At 31.4% G+C, this 25,538-nt stretch overlaps 2 protein-coding genes across 4 annotated transcripts in view; one reads left to right on the top strand and one right to left on the bottom strand.

Annotated features, from left to right (window-relative positions):
- Positions 1 to 25,538, bottom strand: part of LOC127704734 (U1 small nuclear ribonucleoprotein A-like) — a 1,100,970-nt gene that overhangs the window by 456,319 nt on the left and 619,113 nt on the right. The window lies entirely within an intron of this gene.
- Positions 1,411 to 24,433, top strand: LOC127706569 (galactose-specific lectin nattectin-like). Its single transcript, XM_052211224.1, has 3 exons — positions 1,411 to 1,543; positions 4,260 to 4,397; positions 24,204 to 24,433. The coding sequence occupies exons 1-3, from the start codon at positions 1,411 to 1,413 to the stop codon at positions 24,431 to 24,433; spliced, it is 501 nt and encodes a 166-aa protein (XP_052067184.1).

The raw sequence follows: 25,538 nt of genomic DNA, 5'->3' as shown, positions 1-25,538 counted from the left end.
TTCAATGCTGTTATGAGAACATCATTTTGAAAATGGCGTTGCTTTTAAAACAAAAGTTACGTGAAATCATATATTAGAGAGCATGCTCAATATTTTAAAGTAACGTTTTCAGAAATCTTCTATCTGGTTAGCAAATAGTTTGCATATAATTTAGAATGAATTACAGGTTGCGTGAATATTTTCTTATGAAACCTACCGAAAGTTTGTCACATAGAAGTAATATTTGTAAGGTTATATAACTACCTGAAGATTATAACTTGACTAGCAACGAGAAATAGCGTAATATATTTGGTACTCTCACATGTGAGCAATGTCCAGTTTACTTATGCTGAAACTATTGAACTATCTGTATTCCAAGCAAATGTATGAAAATATCGTGCGAGTTAATCGGAAACACCAAGGAAGCACGTCTTTGTCCATATTTAGAGATTTTCGATGTGTAAAAGACTTGGCTAAGATGGTGTTTGTCAATGATGATTTTAACATTGATTATACATCTGAATGAATGTTTAAGATAGCGATGCCACTCTTGAAAGAAAACAATCAAGAAAGTCATTGTATGTGATACAAACTCTTGCAATGTGAATAAGTAACAAAATGTAAGCGTTAAAAATAGAAAAGAACAGTACTAACTACTCGAACAAAGGACATTAAAGTAATGTGTTCTTTAAGGAAGAAAAAAGGAACCTTTGGAAGAATCCAATCGTTTGGGTACAAATACATTACATTAATGGAAGATATGAGAGCACATGCATTCATTTCTCAGAGTCAAAGATTCAAACTAGAAGTACAACGGATGGGATAAAACTTTTAACTACTGGTTTCTAAAGTTGAGATTTGAGTTTCATTCAACAAATCTTTACATTGTATAGAACATACAGTTGCAACAATAGAGTGCAATTACCCATAGTCATGTTTAGGTCTTTTGTTCGAATAGAATTGGTGCTAAAAACTCAGAAAAAGCTTTTAAAGTAATCGATACTATATTAATGTCTTCTCCTTAAGGAAGAATCGAAACAAAGTGGAACAATGCTATATTAAAAGAAGTTGAAAACATGATATTGTTTCATTGAAAAAAAAATTGACTATATATTCGGAACAAGCATTAATTTATTTATAATTCATCAAGCCAGTGCACCGAATTAATACTTTTCTGATATGTTTGTGTAAAGTTTAGGCGGTTAGTTTATGTAGAGATAGACTTAGAAACGCAAAATAAATATGAAAACAAACTTTCATTTCAGTTCATTTTTTTTAGTTTTCATAAGCAATGGGCATTGCTTGTCTGGATTGCAAACGTCCCTAGGCATTAAATATAATGAAAACATTCCCACTACCATCGATATATCACAATGGAAAATAGGGGTTGTAAATGAAATATCTCTCATGAAATGTATCATGAGTTGTATGATGGCTGATTCTTGTTTTTGGTCAACGTTTAACAATGGAACGTGTGAGCTGCTGTCCATTTCAAGAACTGAGATTAACAACTTAACACTTATTGCCAACAATGGAGGACTCCCGACTTACCAAATGGTTAGAGGTATGTAAATTTTAAAATGTCGGTGAATTTAGATATGTTCGTAGAGTAGATAACACTAGTAAATGAATGTTAGTCTGAAACAGTCATTTCGATCTTAACATTATATAGAAAGTCCGAAAAAGAAATTGTTAAGTCAGGTTCAATGTTTCAATCAATTTTCACTTATCTACTTCTGGAAATTCAGTACTGTTTAGACAATTCGCTTGCAGCCAATTCAGAATTTTTCAGCAACTTTCTAAATATTTCAGTATGTTGTTGATGTTTACAGGTAAATAGCAACTACTGAATAGTCTGAACATAGACTGAACATATCTTAATTGACTGCAAGTTAATTGTCTGGACATGCAATGTCTGAAAATTGAATAAATTTACTACCATACTGTAAATAACTTAATAATTTGTTTTTTAGTCTTTTAAGAGCTGTTCAGATCAAAATAACCGTTTCAGATCAAAATTGGTTTACTAGTTGTTTTCCATTCGTTTGATGTGTTTGAGCTTTTGATTTTGCCATTAATGTTGATAAAGGACTTTCCGTTCTGAATTTTTCTTGGTTCGGTATTTTTGCTATTTTACCTTTCCCAGTGTAATATAGACTCACCAATAAACTCATTTATAATTCATATCAACAAAACTCTATTTCATTTAAATTAATTTATTACCACGGTACTACATAACTTAGACATGAACGGCACAACATATGTATAAATAATTTCAACAAAAGGGTATTTCACTAAAATTAATTCTGATTTAGTAGGACAAATAGAACACCAAAAATGTTGTTGATATTATTGTCTATTGGTTTTGGTATCTTTGGGGCGAATTTTATTCATAAAAATATATCATAGGACAATACAGAATCACAAGGGAAAAATAGTCAGCAAAACCTATTATGTAAAGTATCACAACAAACAATTCGACTGGGAAAAAACAAAAGATTGAGTAACACGAAAATCTGGGAACAAACGCTGGTTTAACAGTTTAAAAAATACTTTTTTATGATACGTAACATAACGAAGTTTAATTAATTTTAATATTTAAGATTATTAAAATCTTGTATTTATCATTTAAACAATCTTTTTTGTTGCTTTGTGATTAACGATGTTTTTTTGTAAAAGTTCTGATGTTAATTGTTCAAGGGTATAACTTCTGTACGGTGACTGTTTTATTTTTGTATTTAGGATTTTTTTTAATGTCAGACGAATATAATAGACATTAACAAGAAAAAATACAAACGTTTATGAAAGAAATGTCAAAGCATGAGTTTATCCCATATCTTTTATCTTTATTTCACGTCTTTACATCTTTAATATTTTTATTTTCAATTATATATGATATTATCATAAATCTCGTAAACGCCAATCTGATCAATATACAGATATTTTCCTCGATAATTGTAGATGGGGGTCTTAATTAAAATCCACAGATTTTTTTAATAATTTATTTAAATGTAGTTTATATCATGCTTTTTTCAAAAAATATGATAAAAAGTCACCTGGCCATTTTTCATGCTACAGGTTGTGCAAAATAGTCAGATTTTGTATAGCTTATGCTGAAAAACCCAATTTTGTGTGATAAAAAGAAAACTACACCATAGAATTATCAGATAGAATATGAGAAGATAGCTCTAATAATGTGCTTTCAGATAAGAAAAAGAAAAACTTGGGTCACCGGACTCGTTTTCTTGCTACATTATAAAATAGGTAAATTCACAACACATTCTATTAGAAAAGTTAGTTTACGTGAGTTATCTCCCCTTATGTGGCAAAGTTGAAAAAAAAAACTCAACCAAAAATATTCTGTTTTTTGTAAAATACAGCCGTAAAATATAATAAAACGCATACTTTTCTATATTAACATGAAAAGTCTTACACATGAACTACATAATACTCTCGAAATTTGCACATACATTAAAGATCTAGACTGATTGTTATATGCCTTTTCAAAATCCAAGATGGAGGAAGACACCCTAGCTACCTTAACTGACAAGGAATTGACGCAATATTGCTCTGGTTAATTTTGTTTTGAAGACTTTTTGGGAACGCTCTGCCTTTATCGTAATGATACGATTCATCTTAAATTTGGAGACGGAAATTTCATTTGTTGACGTAGTAACTGTCAGTACTTGAAGTAGAACAGAGAGTTGTCAATTATTTCAAAGCGGGAATTTGAGAGAGGACATGTACTTTAAATTAATTTTATTAACATAAGACCGGACTGTATACTATATCATATGTCCACGTGTATACCATATCCCAAGCTCTACATCGACGCGAGTTTTAATAAATTTTTGTTAGGGTAGTTAATCTGTATTTTACTCTGTGCATACAATATTTTATCAGTCTCCAATACGAATTTTGTGAAATATAGTTTTTGATTTAGTTGGAGTTTCTAATGTTTTTTTATAAATTTATTATACAAGGATAAGTTAAGATTTTGTAAATGGCAATAGGATGGAGCAAAGAAGCTTGTTGGTTGTCAATTGGGTTGATCATTCTAGAAGATGATTGCTCCTGCATTTATTATTATGGTGATCTGTTTTATCATTACTTTATCTCAGATCACAATACCAAATAAAAAAAAAAGATGCGTACTTTCCGATTTTTTTAGGATAACTCTAATGCTTTTAGTAACGCTTTTATACAAAATGTATAATTATAATTGTCAATAGGATGCAGTAAACAAGCTTGTCGAAAGTTGGATGGATGTTTCTTTCTAGCCGACGATAGCTCTTGCATTAAGTATTATGTTGATGGGTTAGAGTATGCATATGCAAGGACTATATGCAAACGGGATGGTGGAGAACTATTAAGAATCGACAGTCAGAGCAAACAGGATAGGATGGTTAGAATATTGAGTAAGTAAATGAAAAGTAAATATCTTATTGTTCTAAATTTAGTTTTGTTAAAGCACATTTTCAACACAAATCGTAAAAACTTGACATTGGTTTTGTGCAACATTTTGTTTTATATAAAAGCCAATTGAAACGAAAACATGTTATTCATGCATTGAAAATAATATGGAAATTGTTTTGGCAATTTGTTTCTTTGAACAATCAAATGCAATTAAAATAGAAAGTTATCTAATAATTATAATAGGTCAACTTTGTGTGTGTGTGTGTGTGTGTGTGTGTGTGTGTGTGTGTGTGTTAGAAAGAGAGAGAGAGAGAGAGAGAGGGAGGAAGGGCATACTATGATGACTACCGAAAATTACCCTTGTTTGGAATAATGGAGACATTTAACAAATGTATAATATGTCTTCGGAAATAATATATATAAGTGTTAAGATACTATGTGAGTACTATTATTAATTTGACATTGTAGTCAAGATGAAGAAATACTAGTTTGTTAATCTAAAGAGTAAAAAAGTTTACGCTAAAACCATTTGACTACTTTTGAACATCGACAAACTACTTGTGCCTTAATGTATTCCAACATTTTGCAATTGTTCTACCAGTGAACGTTTCCACAAAATTATAGAAAATTTGAGTTGATGCCCATTACGATATCTGTAAAAGTCTAATAAAAGAATCCTACAAGAGAAACGTTCTAAGACAAACAAATCATACTTATACTTATAAGAAAATGGTAAGTATTAAGTTTTATTGATAATCTAGTGCATTTTTTTCATTTTCTCTGGTGACCAGGAGAAAAACAAATTTGCATCGAGTCACCCAAAGAAGGACTCACAATTTCGATTTTTATGTGTTTGCGTTTTTTTGTAGCATATAACCTCCAACTAACGTTCGATATGACTGTCCAAGGAACAAAAGACGATGCAGGCAACTGGTTGTTTGACGATGGAATAAGAATGCCATATTTCAATTGGAACATAGATGATCGTCAACCAAACAATAGTGACGAGGAACGTTACATTTACATTAAATCCATTTATAATTGGCAGTGGCATGACATTGGCCCTGAAGCAAGACCTTTTCTCTGCGAAATACGTGCATGAATACGACTTGGTTAATTTTAAATTGTAGTGTGAAAAGAATAAACATTGTTTATACAGGCATAACTGCATTATGTATACATAGAAAAGGATTAGCTGACCCATACAATTTACTGATATGAGCAATAGATATTCAAATGTTTAATAGATATCATGTTAATATTTTTGTTCGATGTTCGATTGTACACGAGTGATTTTCTTTTTATGAACCTCTTATATGTTCTGAGATTTTATAAATGTTCATGCTCAATTACATTTGGCAATAAATATTGTGTTTGAGTCTTATCTGCTAATTGCGCATTATATGTAAGTAGTTCGGTAGTTTCAGATGTACATATTTGATTTATTTGATTCAAAAAATTCTCCGTAAGCATTCGTAAAAATTCAAACCAAACGTTTCGTTACAAAAGATAGATTCAATTTTTAATTTACATTCCCAAAATGTTTCTATCTGTTTTATTGATTTTTTTTTAAATAATTAAACAGTCAAATAATGTTCTATTTATGAAGGAATATTTCCATCTTTCATCATTAATTGAATTCTGCTGCATTCTCTCTCCTTTTTAAATCATTATCATTTAAAGATATTACAGTGCTATTACAATTTGACAAGAGGACAGTGTCATCCGAGTGATATGAAGTGCCAATTTTCTTAAGATGGTGAAATCATTAAAAATAAAAACCCGCTCAAGTTTACATTAATTTAAGTTCAAGTTACACGAATAAAACATGTGTTTCCTTTCCATTCTCTGGTATATAAAGATATAATTTGGTTGAAAAGCACTAGAAATTAACAATAAAAGGGGGCGTACTCCGTACGGGTGCCACATGTGGAGCAGGATCTGCTTACCCTTCCGGAGCACCTGAGATCACCCCTAGTTTTGGTGGGGTTCGTGTTGCTTAGTCTTTAGTCTTCTATGTTGTGTCATCTGTACTATTATTTGTCTGTTTGTCTTTTTATTTTTGGCCATGGCGTTGTCAGTTTGTTTTCGATCTATGAGTTTGACTTCCCCTATGGTATCTTTCGTCTCTCTTTTTATGCTAAAGTTCTAACCAAAAGTTATGTAGAGATTTCTCGAATTACCAGACATGCAGAAACAAAAAACCTGCCATTTCTTACTCAGGATGAGAGTAATGTCAAAATAGGATAGTTATGTCGGCGGATTTTTCGTCTGTGTTTTGAAATTCATCTAAATTACCTGATTCTTTTATAGACTGGCACTTAAATAAAAACCAAGATAACGTATTGGTTTAAGAGCTTTTCGTTAAATCTATTTTAAGAAAAAAACATATTTAACTTCCATTAATTGGTCGATTAAGGGTAAAATATCTTTGTAAAATAAATCAATCATCAATAATGAAATAATAACGAGTACGTGCACGATGTTATTATTAAAAGCTTTAATTGTTGTCGCTATAATTTGAACGTCATTCAAGCTTTGTTTTGGTAAAATGTGCTTTATTCTGGACAAACTTTTGGTAGGAGTTTATTGATTTGTTATACGATGTTAATACTTTTTATATAACAGCGAACTATGGGTCTAATAATTTTCAAATTGAATCAAAGTTGTAGTAAAAGTGTTTGGATACCTTTTATTTGTACCTGAAAAAAGGATGCTTCAAGATGTTATATCATAAGACATTAACATGGACATTTAGAAGCTCTAACAGCATTTTGCATTGAGAACATTTCTTTAACCCGGTCTCCGAAACAAATGCTTTCTGAATGACATTTTGAACATTCTTTGCTTGAATTGCGCCAGATGAAGATATAAAGAAATAAAATAACCGTATGGATTTTTGCCCTTCCAGAGCACCTGTAGATCACCCCATTTTTGGAGGGGTTCGTATTGCTTATCTTCAGTTGTCTATGTTGTGTTCTGTATACTTTGTTTTTGTCATGGGATTGTTAGTTCGTTTCCTACTTATAAGTTTGATCACCCCTTTGGTATGTTTCGCCTCGCGTTTATCAACGTTATATAAACAATACTACCGTCATTTGTTTATTTTGTCTCATGTGGTGTTTGACAAAGGTATTACGTGTAATAAATATTAACAAAGACAAGCATCGTTTGAAAACCAAGAAAAAACTCGATATATAAAAATGTCATCAGAAAGTATGTTTATGCCAGATGCATGCTTCGTCTACAATACACTCATCGTAGATACCAGGCTTAAAAATGTGTACGCCAGACGGGCGTTTAGCCTACAAAGACTCATCAGTAACTTTAGAATAAAAAAAGTTAGAAATGCTAAATAAATTTTGAAGTTGAAGAGCGTTGAGGACCCGAAATTCCAAATTTTGTTGCAAAACTCAGGTTAGGTAAACTTTTCCTGTGGTAAAAAATCCTAAGTATTTATTAATACTAACTAGTGTAAGGTTTTGAACAGCAGTCATATACAACTATATAACTATGTACTTGTAGCTATTCTTATCGATCAACTACTGCTGATTAATTGTAGACGTATAAACAATATCAACAAGAACAAAAATGATCAGATTCTGTACTAGTGTATTTTCTAAATCTCTATTATTTTTATAAAATATTTGACTATTATGAAAATGTATTATTGATTATGCTACTGTATCTTGTATTCATACACTAGACTAATGACTAGATCAAGGTATATCTTCAATCTAAGGTTAATAGCTGCACATGTATTGAATGTGTACGTTTAGATTTTAAAAACCTCATATAACTTAATAGAATTGTAAATGGTAAATTAGTGCCTAGACTATATTCACACAGTTTGCTAATAGACTATTTTCTTATTACCGTTTTTTTGACAATTTTATATTTTTTGAGCAACGTACAGAAGTAAAATCAAGCTTTCAAACGGTAACATTTTAGGGGGAAATTAAATGTTTTATGTTCTCTTTACACGACAAATCATCGGAAAACCGTAAACTTTCCTCCCAATATGCACCGATTATATATTTGATTTTACATCTTTTGGTTGCTCTTACTTGACGGGTACCAGGCTTTCCTACCACAGAGTATATTGTTTTCAAAGATGATCAATCAATACAGAAAAAGGAACTTGGGGTATATTTGCCCTTGGTTCAGTTAAACGTGTACACAAATTTTATTTGAAGGTTAACTGAGTATATGCCACAATTACATGAATTACGTTAAAAAGCAAATATTCAATTGTTCTGAGTCTGTTCTGCAAAAGATATAATAGTTTGTGCCATATGAGATGTAAAATCGGTATTTGCAAAATTGTATATTGCTTAAAAAGGCAAACTTGTATTGAAGACTGTTTTAGAAAGGACTAGGTCAGGTTAAACCCCTTTTGGCCCCAAAATATATCATTTTTACAAATTTGTTAAAAATATAAAATTAAGCTATTAATTGGAAAGTAGAATACTTGGGTTACATAAATATGTGCTGTTTTTGACAATACAATGCACATACATCAGGTACATGAATCATTAATGCATGCAAAATTAATGAAAATCTTCACAATATTAGCATGTGTGCTAATTGTTAGACGGATTTGTCTATAATGGAAGTGGCCGCACTTGTGTTCAGTCATAATATTTCAATATATGATTTATTTGATGACAATACATAACATCTATAAAGGTTGAGACTGACAACGAATGCGACCACTTACATTTTTGATAAAAACTATCTGAAAGTGATGTTTTATGGCATATTTGATTAGATTTTGCATATCTAAGCTTGAATTTGAGCATCTGTAATGACCAAATCAGTTCTAATCTTTTACATAAACTAATTGAATCGAATCGGAGTTCGGTATTGCATGGCTTATGTATTCACAATGAAATAATTTATTTTTTTACGAAACATGTCCTTAGTATTTATGAATGTTTTCATAACATGTTCCAACTGAGTATTTTGCTGAGATAGTGCCATAGTTCTCTTGAATTTTGGATTATCATACTCACATATGTATTTCGACGAAATTTAACTTCAATAGATATCATTTAGTTACATGTTGTTTAGAAAAGGAATAGGGTCAATATCCTCTGAATTTATTTCACACTAAGTATATTTTCAATCTAAATTGCATTGTATTAAAGCTTAATATGTGTACTATAAAAAAAGACCGGCGAAAGATACCAAGGGATATTCAAACACATAAGTCGAAAACAAACTGAAAATGTCATGGCAAAAAACGAAAAACGACAAAAGGGCAAACAACAGTACTCAAAACACAACACAGAAAACTAAAGACTGAGCATACGAACATAAGGTATGCATACAAGGTTTGAATCATTCATGTCTTCTTCTTTCTTAAATAGAATTTGGACCATAAGCTTCCGGAATAAAGTTTGTAATAATGTCATTACCTACAATTTCTTTTTTTGTTTGCGGTTGTACTAATACATCCTAGGATGTTTTGAACGTTGAATATTTATGGGATCCACTAAAAACATCCTTAACTACAAATGTGTGCATGTAGGCCAACATGAGATTTAACATTAAGTGTTTGGGAATAGTAGCTAAAGCTGAAGAATTAATGCACGACCTGAAGAGGGTACACTTTGTCTTCAACCAAGTGCTTATTACGTCTGTTTTTGTTGTGATTCTGCACATTATTTAAAGCAGAGATGTCCTTCTAATACTAGAGCTGTGTAAGTTAAATAAAGAACAAATGATCGGCAAAATCCACTACGATTAGTTTAAAAATTATCTTAGTAAAATAATGTGGTAATTCAGTTATCAAATGTTATTTTTTAACATTCCGAAAAAAAAGTGTTTCTGGTATTTTCACCCGTCCAAATTTAGTATAGTTATCATGGTTATGTATGTACTAGTTGTGGAATCTGTTGGGAGTAAAAGTTATTTTTCTATACTTCAAACAGTATTTCGGATCTCGGAAAACTGTATGGAAAGACAAACATGGAATTGTTTTGCTTATTCTTTTTTTTGAAAAAAAAAATCTTTTATTTTCTAATACCATAATTAAAAATTTGTCCTGAATATTTTACTTTAGTCAGTGATTGTCTTATTGCCTCATGGAAAACTACAATAGCATGACACTGCATCATCACCGGTGGTTATTAATTAGTTTAAAATCAAAGAAAAGTTTTTCCTCATGGATAGTCACTTTGTTTCAACGACTTTCCTTAAAACAATAAATAGTTAATCTTAGATACGGCCAGTTGAAGAATAATCTTAGAAATGTAAATACTTTTACTGCCACTGGATCGATACTGGCGGATTGTTTATCCACTAGGGTTTTAAGAAACTAAGCTTTAAAGATCCATCTCATTCAAGCTAGCCTTCGATTGAATGGAATTTTTCTTGTTTGTCCCTTTTGGTCATTTACATACATATATTATTATGTGTATTTTAAACATTACAGGTTGCAATTCTGTAAATATAGACAATGCAATTTCCCATAGGAACTCCCTTTGCGGCTAAAACTGTGACACTTTTACTATGAAGTTTCGTGAAAAATAATATCCCAGAACGGAAAGTTTATATGCACTGCTATTTTATTCAAAGGTCAAAATATAGGGCTGTGCGGCATATTTTCAACATTTATATGCCCTGAACTTCTAACAGTTTAAACTTATACTAAAATTCTATACTACCCTTACCTTCATATTTGGACCTCCTAAGAATTAAAATTTAGGCACTACCATGTTTTTCTATACTGGTTACATTCCCAAGTGATGTCTCTATGGGATGAAACACAGAGATCATAAATGGGAACCAGTACATTAACAAATTAACATATCTATGAATATTATATATCTCCCCAAAAAAGGCGTGGTTTGAGAAACAGCTGTATTTACAAAGTGTAACCTTTACAAACATTTATTCAAATAGAAAACCTTCTAAAAACACATTTTCTCACAACATTACTTATTTATCTGAATAATAGCCTTAAGGAAATCACTGCATATACTCTAAGTTTCCTTTTACAGTACATTTTATACCCCTACCCCTGTTTCAATTTTTTAAAGAATTTGAAAACAAGACTTTCATCATTGCCAGCTTACCCTATGTGCATGTTTTCTGACATGAAATGTCTAAAACATGTTTGAAACTATTCTGATAACAAATTGAAAGCATTTTAGAATACTATAAATGTACTGTTTAGTAGTTAATCATTCCAACATTCAAGATTATAAAAAGTATCCAATCCTGCCTGTGTCTCCAGTCCACATCTTACTGTATGCCTATTTGTCAATGAAAGTTCACAATTTCTATCTCAAATGGTCAGTTAAGAACTCTTGTCACAACAGTATCATCTCTAACCATATAACTAACTAAAAGTGCCTAAACAAAGCCATATTTGCAAAATTGTATTTAATAAGATATCAGTCTGGTGCATAAATTTACTAAAAGTTTGATAGAAATGACTGCTTACATCTTATTTTTGCATAACTTTCCAGCACAGTTATTGTTTTGTTTACAAAAGACCTTGAAAATAATAAAATCATAGCATTTACACGTTAAATTATCTGTTTTATGACCCAGGGTAGGCATTTTTTTCTGTTTTTTGCCCTCTGGGGCCTCACATTTCCTAAATATTTTACCTGTTTCTAGCAATGTGGAATATTTAGTATATATTTAGGATAGAACACACTATTGTAAGTTTTATTGAGGTCTTTTTGTAATTCTAGCTTGTACTTTTTAAAGCCGCGGTCACAAAAAAACACATTTAGGTGTTACGGCTTACTTTTGGGTTATTGACAGGACAAAAATAACCCAACAAAATTATTTAGGAAGGATCAATGAGTTGCAATGACTGCGACGAGTAAATATAAGCACCTCTAAACAATTTAAATCACAAATAGGTATATATTATGAATTTATTTTGAATTCAGGGCTTTAAGTAAACCATGCATACTGTACACTGTGAATTTCTGCTCAGTCATCATAGTTAAAGCTCAGGATTTTCTCAATCTTCATGAAATATTTATAAAACTTCATATTTGAGTTAAATTCTTTAAAATCTCTGCGATAAACCAGATTTTGTGAAATTCTGTATGTTCTATTTTTTAACCCTATATAGGTTACAATTCTGTAAATATAGACAATGCAATTTCCCATAGGAACTCCCTTAGCGGCTAAAACTGTGACACTTTTACTATGAAGTTTCGTGAAAAATAACATCCCAGAACGGAAAGTTTATATGCACTACTATATTATTCAAAGGTCAAAATATAGGGCTGTGCGGCATATTTTCAACATTTATATGCCCTGAACTTCTAACAGTTTAAACTTATACTAAAATTCTATACTACCCTTTCCTTCATATTTGGACCTCCTAAGAATTAAAATTTAGGCGCTACCATGTTTTTCTATACTGGTTACATTCCCAAGTGATGTCTCTATGAGATGAAACACAGAGATCATAAATGGGAACCAGTACATTAACAAATTAACATATCTATGAATATTATATATCTCCCCAAAAGAGGCGTGGTTTGAGAAACAGCTTTATTTACAAAGTGTAACCTATACAAACATTTATTCAAATAGAAAACCTTCTAAAAACACTTTTTCTCACAACATTACTTATTTATCTGAATAATAGCCTTAAGGAAATCACTGCATATACTCTACGTTTCCTTTTACAGTACATTTTATACCCCTACCCCTGTTTCAATTTTTTAAAGAATTTGAAAACAAGACTTTAATCATTGCCAGCTTACCCTATGCATGTTTTCTGACATGAAATGTCTAAAACATGTTTGAAACTATTCTGATAACAAATTGAAAGCATTTTAGAATACTATAAATGTACTGTTTAGTAGTCAATCATTCCAACATTCAAGATTATACAAAGTATCCAATCCTGCCTGTGTCTCCAGTCCACATCTTACTGTATGCCTATTTGTCAATGAAATTTCACAATTTCTATCTCAAATGGTCAGTTAAGAATTCTTGTCACAACAGTATCATCTCTAACCATATAACTAACATAAGTTAGTTAATGTATGGACTAAAAGTGCCTAAACAAAGCCATATTTGCAAAATTGTATTTAATAAGATATCAGTCTGGTGCATAAATTCACTAAAAGTTTGATAGAAATGACTGCTTACATCTTATTTTTGCATAACTTTCCAGCACAGTTATTGTTTTGTTTACAAAAGACCTTGAAAATAATAAAATCATAGCATTTACAAGTTAAATTATCTGTTTTATGACCCAGGGTAGGCATTTTTTTCTGTTTTTTGCCCTCTGGGGCCTCACATTTCCTAAATATTTTACCTGTTTCTAGCAATGTGGAATATTTAGTATATATTTAGGATAGAACACACTATTGTAAGTTTTATTGAGGTCTTTTTGTAATTCTAGCTTGTACTTTTTAAAGCCGCGGTCACAAAAAAACACATTTAGGTGTTACGGCTTACTTTTGGGTTATTGACAGGACAAAAATAACCCAACAAAATTATTTAGGAAGGATCAATGAGTTGCAATGACTGCGACGAGTAAATATAAGCACCTCTAAACAATTTAAATCACAAATAGGTATATATTATGAATTTATTTTGAATTCAGGGCTTTAAGTAAACCATGCATACTGTAAACTGTGAATTTCTGCTCAGTCATCATAGTTAAAGCTCAGGATTTTCTCAATCTTCATGAAATATTTATAAAACTTCATATTTGAGTTATATTCTTTAAAATCTCTGCGATAAACCAGATTTTGTGAAATTCTGTATGTTCTATTTTTTAACCCTATATAGGTTGCAATTCTGTAAATATAGACAATGCAAGTTCCCATAGGAACTCCCTTTGCGGCTAAAACTGTGACACTTTTACTATGAAGTTTCGTGAAAAATAACATCCCAGAACGGAAAGTTTATATGCACTACTATTTATTCAAAGGTGAAAATATAGGGCTGTGCGGCATATTTTCAACATTTATATGCCCTGAACTTCTAACAGTTTAAACTTATACTAAAATTCTATACTACCCTTACCTTCATATTCGGACCTCCTAAGAATTAAAATTTAGGCGCTACCATGTTTTTCTATACTGGTTACATTCCCAAGTGATGTCTCTATGAGATGAAACACAGAGATCATAAATGGGAACCAGTACATTAACAAATTAACATATCTATGAATATAATATATCTCCCAAAAGAGGCGTGGTTTGAGAAACAGCTGTATTTACAAAGTGCAACCTTACACATCATTGGCATTCAAATATTTTGTTGGAGCGCTCCTGACGAACGTTAATCAAGGAAAGTTTATCGAAAGCGTTAACAAAATTACATGTTATTTTCATTTACTAACACAGGATCGATCTTTTGTAGACGAAACGGGCGTCTGGTGTACAGAAGTTTAATCCTGGTACATTGTATATATGATGAATTCATCAATACAACTGCATGTGGACTGTTAGGCCACGAGGTATCATCATCCCATTAGTCGGTGCTTCGATACTGACATGATTTATAACTAAACTGTCTTTAATTTGCAGTCTAAAAAAAATAGAATTTATTAATAAATTAAAGTGCAAACTCCCTTGGTCAAAATTGACCTTGACAACACATTATATATTATCAATCAAGGTAAAAGAGAGGCGAAAGATAACAGAGGGACATTCAAACTCATAAGTCGAAAATAAACTGACAACGCCATGGCTAAAAAAGAAAAGACCAACAGACAAACATAGTACACAAAACACAACAATATAAACTAAAGACTGAGCAACACGAACATCATTAAAACCGCATTAAATCATAAAGTATTCTTTTTATTTACAAATGTACAAATGTATACATATGTATAGCTTGCTTCAAAAAGTAAGGTGTATGTCTTCAATTTAATACTTTACAAAAAGCATCTTTCAAAGAAATCATTCAAAACTAAACAATAAAATTACATAGCTCGTATTTATAAGCCATTATAACAAAAATTCACATTTCGCAAACGTAAACAGTAGACATAATCAAAACATGCACATGCTGTCAAAAATTCGTGATTCACTGCTTGAACACGTATACAACAATATTTTTTAATTCATAATGTTTAATTGAAAAGATATCTTTGTTTAGTTGTTAAAAAATAAAAATAAATTAGTTGATTGTGTTATATTAAAAAAGAAAAGAAGTAATAAAGCAACGTTCTGGAGTAGCTGCGTTCTATGCTTTTACTAGAACATCATTTTTCAAAAAGGCGTAGTTTTAAAAACACATGTTACAATATATTATTGCTCATTTTTTCATTTTTCTTTGTTTAGAAACTATATCGTCAACAATTTTTCGTAAAATCATATATTTTAGAACATGCTCAATATTTCAAAATAAAGTTTTCAAAAATCATCATGCTTGGTACCAAATAGTGTGCATATAATTTGTTAAGACGTACAGGTTGGGTAAATATTTTGTGTGTGAAACAACCGACAGTTTGTAACATAATATAGCTACCTGACGATCATAATTTGTCTAGCAACGATAAAAAACAGACTCAATTAATTTGGTACTCTAAAACGTCAACAATGTTCGATTTACTAATGCTGAACATATCGTACTTATCTGTATTCAAAACAAATGCATTGGAATATCCTGTGAGTGAACCGGACACACTTAGGAACACGTCTGTATCCATATTTAGAGATTTTCGATGTGCAAAAGCTTTGGGAAATATGATTTTTGTCAATGATGATACTTAAATTGTTTGTACATCCGAATCAATATTTGAAAAAGTGATTTCACTCATGAAAGAAAATAATCAAGGAAGTCATCGTATTTGATACAAGCTCTTGAAACGTGAATACATTTTAAAATGTAAGCAAAAAACAGTTCTGCCTTATTGAACAAAGGACATACAAGGAATAAGTTCTTAAAGGAAAATTAACTATTCAAAAATATGACAATTTGACATTAACCTAAAAAGAAGCTTTTAGTTGTATACAATGTTTAGAATACAAAACTATAACAATATAGTTGAATAAACTATTATTATTATAAGTTCTTTTGTCCAATAATTCAGGAAGAGGCTTTTTAAGTTATCATACTTCTAAATTTCTACTTCGAAAGGGAAAATCGAAACAAAGTGGAACAATACTGAATAAAATTGACTTGAGCACGTGATATTGTTTTATAGAATAAAAATTGGCTATATATTCGGAACAAGCATTATAATTTAGTTATAAGTGATCAAGCTAGTGAATCGAACTACAATTTTTTCTGCTATGTTTGTGAAATGTTTAGGCGGTTAGCTTATGGACAGAAATCAACGTATTTAATAATGTTTATGGACAAAGATCAAAATAGATGTGAACAAACAGATAGACTTAGATACGCAAAATAAATATGCAAAAATACTTTCATTTTAGTTTTATGCTTTTATTTTGCATTATCGGTGGGCATTGCATGTGCGAAAAGCGAACATCCCTTGGAATTAAATATAAAAGAAACATCCCCACTACCACCGATATTTCATTATGGAAAATAGGGTTTGTAGGTGAAATATCTCGCATACAGTGTATAGCGATGTGTATGCAGGCTAACAACTGTTTTTGGTCAACGTTTAACAGTGGAACGTGTGAGCTGCTCTCCATTTCAAGGACTGCAATTGATAATTTACCACTCATTGTCAACAATGGAGGACTTCCAACTTACCAAATGATTAGAGGTAATTATATACATATAACAATGATTTAAATTTGGAAATGTTGGTGAATGTAAAGAAGTTCGTAGGTTACATAATTAAGACAGGAACTCACAAATAGACATAGTAATTGATGTGGTTCTATCGTTCTTTGATGTGGTTATCATATTGCTTGATGAGGTACAACCACGTGACTGTTTTGGAAAAACTTGTTCTATTTTCAAAACCGATTTCCATGTCGTTTGTTTTATGTGCCTAGGGTTCAAATAGATGTTCGAGTTAACATCGAGTAAGTCTTCGATTTCGAGTTAGAATTCAAACCATAATTAAAATTACAGTTCGAGTAAGCATTGAGTTTCGAGTAGAATTTCGAGTTTGAGTCGCATTTAAAGGTAGATTTCGAGTTACAAATCGACTTCAACATTGAATTTGAGTAACCTTGTAAGGTAGAGTTCGAGGTAGACTTCAAATTTGAGTCTCATTTAGATTAAGATTTCGAGTTGAAATTCGAGTTATCTATATGAGTTCGTATTTAAATTTTCTATCGCGGATCAAGGGCATTTGCTCGGTCTTTCGAAAAGAGGGCTAAGGGGCATGCGTAGAAAAGATAAACAATCTAATGGTATAGTATACAAAACACAACATGGAAATCTAAATAAAGTTAGATGTGTTGTCATTACCAATGAGACAACTATCCACCAGAGTTTAATGCCGTGAATGTAAGCAATGATAGGACACCGTACGGCCTTTAAAACCCCGTATAATCGGCTATAAAAGGCCACCATGTGAAAATGTGAAACAATTCAAACGAGAAAACTAAAGGCCTAATTTACTACAAAACAATTTACGAAAAACAAATATGACACACATGAACCAACGACAACCATTGGCACCTGGGACAGCAGTGTTACAGCACAACATAGGAAAAAACTGTAAAAATCAGTTGCTATTGTCTTAACTCAATAGATCGGTATGACAGGGCAGTATTAATCCATCAAAATCCGGGGGTGATCTCGGGTGCTCCGGAAGGATAAGCAGATCCTGTTCAACGTGTGACACCCGTCGTGTTATTTGTGTAAGTTAAAACCCATTGATATTGGTCTAATTCGATAGGTCACGTTCGAGGAAAAGATGACGGAATTGTGGTTACGACAATTGAAACATATCAGTCGTCATCTGGTGATAAATATCAAAAAAAAATACGTTTTTTTTTCAATTTAGTGCGAAGTATAATAAAGAACGCAATTTATAAAAATAAAAGATTGATTATAGTATATGTTCAAATGATGATACACGCTAAAAAATGGAGATTTATTATTTTATAGAATTGATTTTTTGTCGCTTAGTCCCCCACCCCGTTTCCATGTTACTTTAGTGTGAGTTAATTAAAAGTGTCTCATTTGTTGACAATAAAGTATTAGTCATTTGATTTGTGTCGACCCTGCAAAATTAATGCCGCGGAAGTGAGACACATTATATTTTGTCGTCGGTAGAGCTTTTATAGCTTACTATGCTGTATGGGTTTTGCTCATTGTTGAAGACCATGCAGTGACATATAGTTGTTAGCTTCTACATCATTTAGTATGTGGTGGAGAGTTGTCTCATTGGCAATCATCTTTTTATTTTTATATAAGTTTTTTTGCAGTAAATGTTACTGAATTAAAATATTTTGTCATGATAAATTTGTAAACCTCCATGAATTGCCATAAAACTTGTACAGGAGTTAATCTTCAAGATCAAGATAAAGCATCTACAGAAAAACATTTTTTTAAATTTTGGTTTTAACAGATAAATGTACTTTTTACAGTCAATATGACACTTTTACATTAATAGCAGCAATCTCAGGCGAGACACAGGGTTTTGTGGAAACCTTCACGAATTTATCATAATACTGCTTCCATTTGAGAGCTGTGAAAAAAAACACGGCCGGACCAAGTGGTTATGGGATATCATACTTATTTCCCAAACATTGTTTATTTAGTACTTTGTCTGCCGTTTCCCTTTTTCGAAATTTAATTTTAACTTTAACTCAATGGATAGCGACACTCATCCAAAGCACAATAAACAAACGACATATGGAAATGGGTTCAAAAATAGAACGACTTTTTTCTAAAATGGTCACTGGGTTTTACCTCAACAAGTAATTGGATAACCACACAAAAGAATGACAGAACCACATCAAATACTGGAACGAACACATTATGTAGTTTGAAATCGTAAAATTTTGAAACATCATTATGTAATGTTTAAGTAATAAAAATAATTAACAATTCACCATTACAAAATAGACATAAGGTAATGTTAAAATAACATCACCTAATAATATACCCGACATCCCCTTTTTTCATTACAACGAACGCGTATTTAATGCGTCATGGTAAAACAGTTGTACTAATAAGTTTGTAACAGGCCATGTGCAATTTTCAGATGACTCTTAAATAGCAATTCATTCAAACTGAAAGTATTTTTCATTCTTCCCTATTATCAGATAGGAAACAATAAAAGTTAAAAAAAAAAGAATCCACACGATTACAAACATTTCTGGATTCCGTGTTCTATTTCTTTATCTCAAATGAAAAGTTACTCTAATTTCATTTAAACATTTCAAGATTACCTCCGTCATGTTAATTGTCGATATAACTGTAATTTTTGCCAATGGACATATCACAAAAAAAAACAGTGAATGCATTCGATTACGATAAGTGTTTCTGTCAAAAAATTTAATTTAAAACACACCCAATATTTAAGAGAAGCCATATTCAATTTTTATACACATCCACTCAAGGTTTATCCTTTAGAAATATACTCAAATATATTACGTCAATCTTTTGTTCAAATACTCCATTATTTTTCATACAGGTGTATTTTATTTACAAGGAATTTATACCGCTCTGGTTTATATTTGATTTGGGAAACTTTTATGAACTTACTATTTTTTTTTATGTATTTATACACCCATCGAAGAAAGATAAAGAGACGAAATTGTATTACGGGAGTTTCCAAGTCTTTGAAAGCTAATATTTGATATATGATCTATATTTTGAATATATTATATAAACACTAGATCGGCGTGTATACTGAATCATCTGTGCGCCCGAGTACCCTATCCCAGGCTCTACATCGAAACGAATCTCAAAAACTTTTTGGAAGAGTAGTTAATTTGGGTATTACTCTCTCGAATGGGGAATTTTCAAAATCTTTTGACATTTGTCATACATTCGATACACACATAATTTACCAAATATTATCAGTATTTGCAAAACTGAGAAATATGAATTCCTTCTCCACTCTAATAGATGTCGAGCAACTCCCTCATCGCGAAGTGAGGAAAGAACGAATCATTTAAGCTAACAAAATGAGACAATGGTCTTTTGCTTTATGCATATATTTTTCTTCCTCTGTTAGATTTTAATACAAATAATGACAAGGATAGTGATACAGTAGTTCCATTACTTAGGCAACTCGGCCACCGAGTCCCCTAATTTATCATACACGATTTTATTATTGTCCATAGTAAGCAGCATATATTTCTTGGGATAGGGATAATACCAATGCCTCTAGTAATAATTTCGTAAAAAGATAAATGAATATTTTTGAAATCTCAATAGGATGCAGTAAACAAGCTTGTAGGTTGCTAGATGGGTGTAAATTTATAGAAGACGATGATTATTGCATAAAGTATTATGATGATGGGTTAGAGTATTACTCAGCAAGGATAATTTGTAGACGAGATGGCGGAGAATTATTAAAAATAGACAGTTCCAGCAAACAGACAACGGTGGAAAGCATATTGAGTAAGAAGCTCAATATTTCTTTTGACAATTATTATTAAAGAGAGAGTATCGAAAATGACACTTGTCATAAAAAGCTGAGACATATAAAACATTATTTATAACATTAAAGGTACACATTTTACTCACCATGTTTGCATTTCTACAATAAGTAGGTCTCCAATGATGCTCGAGGCCAAAGTATTGTATGTCTCTGACAATACTTTAAGATGGTACTCAACACCTTGACTAACATTAATTTGGCTCGTTTAATTTTCCTAAAATTTTGACAAAATGTTTACTTTGACTCTTTGACAAAAATATAAAAATTTCAAAAAATTTGAACCAACCACTTTATCAGAAACATTTCTTTGGTTATATAGCAGTTTGACAAACACTAATTTTGATCATTGAGAAGCTTAATATTTCCTTAACAATTCAACGTTTAGCTAAGCTAAAACGTTTAGCTGATTTTTACAGAGTTATCTCCCTGTAGTGTTAGGTACCACCTTAATTATCCAGATACTATGTGAAATTTTGTCTTGACAAACAGGCTTATATGATGAAATACTAATTTATTCAATATAGAAAGTTAAAAATTCAGACGAAAAGAGTCATCAAAGATACAAGGCTCATAACTTACACAGGACGCCCGTTTAAATTACAAATGGCGCTCGAATCAAAGGAGTTAGAAGGCTAAGACAAATACGAAATTGAAAAGCATCTCAAATCAACAAGTCCGAAAAGGTGTGCCCAATACGACTAAGGCAATCTATGCCAAGGGGTCGAACAATCTCAGAATTTCGAAAGACATTTTATTAACATATTGAACTTTATAGAATGAATAAAAACAATGGTATTTCATGTGAATACAGAAGTGCTGACTACTGGGCTGGTGATAGCCTCGGGGATGAAACAACCAATAGCAGTGGCGTCGACTAAGTGGTTGTAAAAGCTCATCAACAATAAAAACCGTTTAACCATTTTATTTAAACGTTTCTACAAGCATGTTCTATTTAGAATATTAAGTAGAGGCCCGTTACGTCATCAGCCATTAAAGACAATACGAGAATTCTGCAAGAGAAATTTTATTAGACAAACAACCTGATGGTTCTTCTATATCAAAGAATCCAAATCGTGATAGTTTTACTTGCATAAACATGGAAAAGAACGTTTATTCCACCTACAAAATCCTCTCTGTTTGTATTTTGTTCCTTATAGTTGATGTCTTGTTTACGAGTCTGGTTTCTCATGGCGGGTGGTGCATGCATAGCAGAAGACTTCTCCCTTCGATATCGCTCCTTTTGAAGTTCATTCGATTCTATTGTTTTTTGTGTTTTGTATCTTGATTTGTATCTTAAATGATTTATGAGATTTGATTTTTGGTTCTTTAATTAATTTACGAATATCCAGCCTGCATTTATTAAGATATAAGAAGATGTGATATGAGTGCCAATGAGACAACTCTCCATCCAAGTCACAATTTGTAAAGAGTAAACCATTATAGTTCAAAGTACGGCCTTCAACGCAGAGCCTTGGCTAACACCAAACAGCAAGCTATAAAGGGCCCATAAATGACCAGTGTAAAGCAATTTAAACAGGAAAACTAACGGTATAATCTATATAAAAAAACGAGAAACGAAAAACACTTATGAACTACATCAACAAACGACAACCACTGAACAAAATGTTCCTGATTTAGGACAGGTGCAAACAAATGCAGCGGGTTTAAACGTTTCAACAGGCGCCAACCTTCACCCTAACATGAAACAGTAGTTTAACTTTACAACATAGAAAGACGCTCTTTTAAATATCAATTGAAATGACTTAACTCGATCAAAAAGACATATAAACAAAAACAAGTAAACATACACTGAATGAATAAATTTGGTTTTTGACGCAATATAAATACAATATAAACAATGTCAAAAAGACAACTTTAACCTGGGACAAAATGGCGTTAAACAAAATAACGTACACAGGTAACTATTAGTAATAATTTTGTTAGGAATACCGAAATATTTAAAAAATAATTTAAAAAAATGTGTTTTTCATAGTACAAGAACAAAAGTGAAAATTTATCGTAACACTAAACACTTATCAAAGGTACATATAAAGAATAGTGAGACGTGATATAACACAAAACAAGCAAATATTGAATAACAAAAATGCATCACAAATTGTGTCAACAGGTCAAATCAACACAAAAGTACGATTTGAGAGTACTTGCAGTTAATGAAAGCTAGTTAAAAGCCAAAAACAATTAATAATAAAAAATCATGCAGCAGAGACTAAAATCAATCAAAACACATCCCAGGGATTAGGTAATTTAACGCCATGGACAGTCAAAGAAGACATGAGTTGTGCAATGCCAAAATAAAAGTATCGACAGGCAGTAGGATAGTTAGGATTTGACCTTATAATAAATATGTATAATGTTATATATATTTGTCTGGTAGCTTAAAGTCATATGAAAAGACTTTCTTGAAATTTCAATGTTATTGAAATTATTGAACCAATGCATGCATAAATACTAAATTAATTCTTGCATGCACGTATATTATATTTATTACACATTTATAACGTATTATCGACACATAATATTTCATTCAGTGGTTGTTGATCGCGGGCTAATTAACTTTCGAGTTTGTTGCCGAAGTTTACCGGATCACGACATTGATAAAAAAAAACAAAAAAAAAACAGAGCACGTGGAAAGCGTGACAGATAAGTGAATTGAAAGAGGCATGACATTTGTTTTTGTATTTTCCATGTGTTCCCATTTGTTAATTAAATTATTCCTTAACAGTTGATAAATGATTTGTTGTATTTAATTTGTTCTTTAAGAAACTGTTATTTCACGGTTATCCAATCGCACTTGCGCTGTGCGGTGGCCGAAGTTGTAACGAGAGGTCTCGTAGTGAAAGTCACTGCATATTGGAAAATATCGGCGAATTAGTGTCTGCGAGGTCAATAATTCAATATCGGTACATTTATGAAGATTTTGATAATATACAGGATTTTCTTTTAAAAAAAATTCACGTTCACTTCTTTTAGAGTAAAACGTATATAAAACATATTCCACTCTCTTTTTTTTTTGAAGTTTCATATGACTTTTATTGACGTTCTATCATTAATCTTAGGAAACTTTATGTTGTTTCCTTGAGAAGACCATTCAATTATTTTAACATATTCTTTAGACAATTTAAATTCCGGACGTATTGCACGGAGTCAACCGCTGACAGATTTACTATTTACGATATTTGTTATACCACATTCATTAATGGCCAAGAGAAAAATTAATTCGAGATACATAACATTGAGTCTCCCGCTGAAGGATTAACAAGTTCGATTTTTATCTCTGCGGTTTTTTTTGTAGAAACAGTATTTTATGTAACCGTTGATGTGACTGTCCAAGGAACAAAGGAAAACTCCACAGGTAATTGGTTGTTTGACGATGGAACTTTGATGAATTATTTCAAATGGAACGCAAACCAACCTAGTAATGGTCCACCTGAACTTTACCTCTATCTCAATGCAAATGACAATTGGAAATGGAATGACATTGGCCTTGAAAAGAAAACTTTCCTTTGCGAGATACGTGCCTGAAAACGATTGGGAAATTAAAAAGGTCAAATCATGACGACGACTTTACATATAGGCAAAACCCCAATATTGAAGTATATATACGATGATTACCTACTCCAGAAAGCTTTACCGATATTAGCAATTGGGATTTAGATGTTAAATTAATATAAACTTTATTATTGTTCCCCTGAACAAAAATGCATATCTTCTGATTTGCATCTTATTAATGTTTTCTTAGTGTTTATCAAATGTAATGTGCATGGTGACCGACTGTGAAATTTTTATTAGAAACACGTTTGCAAGCATTCTCTGTGTGTTCATCAGAGAAATTCTTTCTTTTTTATATAAATTCTATGTTAATTTTCCATCTAAAATAAATTTATTCTGATTTAAATATATTTCAGGGCTAATATATATATATATATTGATATTGAGACCTCCAAGTGGTTTTTACAAACAATAAAAAAAGAATTTGTTAAAAAAAGGCTTCTGTTAAACTGATTTAAACAATAATATGCTAAACATTCCATTATTAGGTCGATATGTCTTAAATTTCTTTGTAAAATACACATAACAAGTTCTATGAAATGTTTATGACCAGAACTTGTACTTGTCTATTTTTATAAAGTTTGATTGCTGTGATGTTTTAACATTTGTGTGTTGTATTTGGACAAGCTTTTAAAACGAAGTCATTGGTTTTTATATGCTGTAAATTTGAATAAACACATTATAGATACTAGGCTTACAATTGTGTACGCCAGACTTGCGTTTCGTCTACAAAAGACTTGTGTACCCTTGGTATCTGCTATGCGTCATACCGTAATCATATCAAACTTCAGCCAAAGAGACTGTACTGAATGTACTGAATTACTATCAGGCCTGTAATACAGAGTTCGTATATACTTCCGGCCAAATTGGTCACAAATAATATCAAGGTTTCTTTTTAAATTCGCTTGAAGACATTTGATTGTCAACAGTGAGCTACGGATGATCAAATACTGGTTCAAGATATCAGAGTTAAATACCTTAGGTCATGTCAGAGAATTTGGTCAAATTATACATATAGCTGCTGTTTGTTAAACTTGAACTTAAAATCTTTTATTTTCTGATAAAATATCGAATGAAT

This window comes from Mytilus californianus, unplaced genomic scaffold (genome assembly GCF_021869535.1).
Source record: "Mytilus californianus isolate M0D057914Y unplaced genomic scaffold, xbMytCali1.0.p SCAF_6, whole genome shotgun sequence".
Lineage (NCBI taxonomy): Eukaryota > Metazoa > Mollusca > Bivalvia > Mytilida > Mytilidae > Mytilus > Mytilus californianus.
Note: the sequence above shows the minus strand (reverse complement) of the source record. Positions and strands in the feature narration are given on the sequence as shown.

Excerpts from the sequence above, each read along its gene's own strand:
- LOC127706569 (XM_052211224.1), top strand. The coding sequence starts at position 1,411 with ATGGCTGATTCTTGTTTTTGGTCAACGTTTAACAATGGAACGTGTGAG. Across the intron at positions 1,544-4,259 it reads GACTTACCAAATGGTTAGAG|CCGACGATAGCTCTTGCATT; the intron begins GTATGTAAATTT and ends GTTTCTTTCTAG. Across the intron at positions 4,398-24,203 it reads TAGGATGGTTAGAATATTGA|AAACAGTATTTTATGTAACC; the intron begins GTAAGTAAATGA and ends TTTTTTTTGTAG.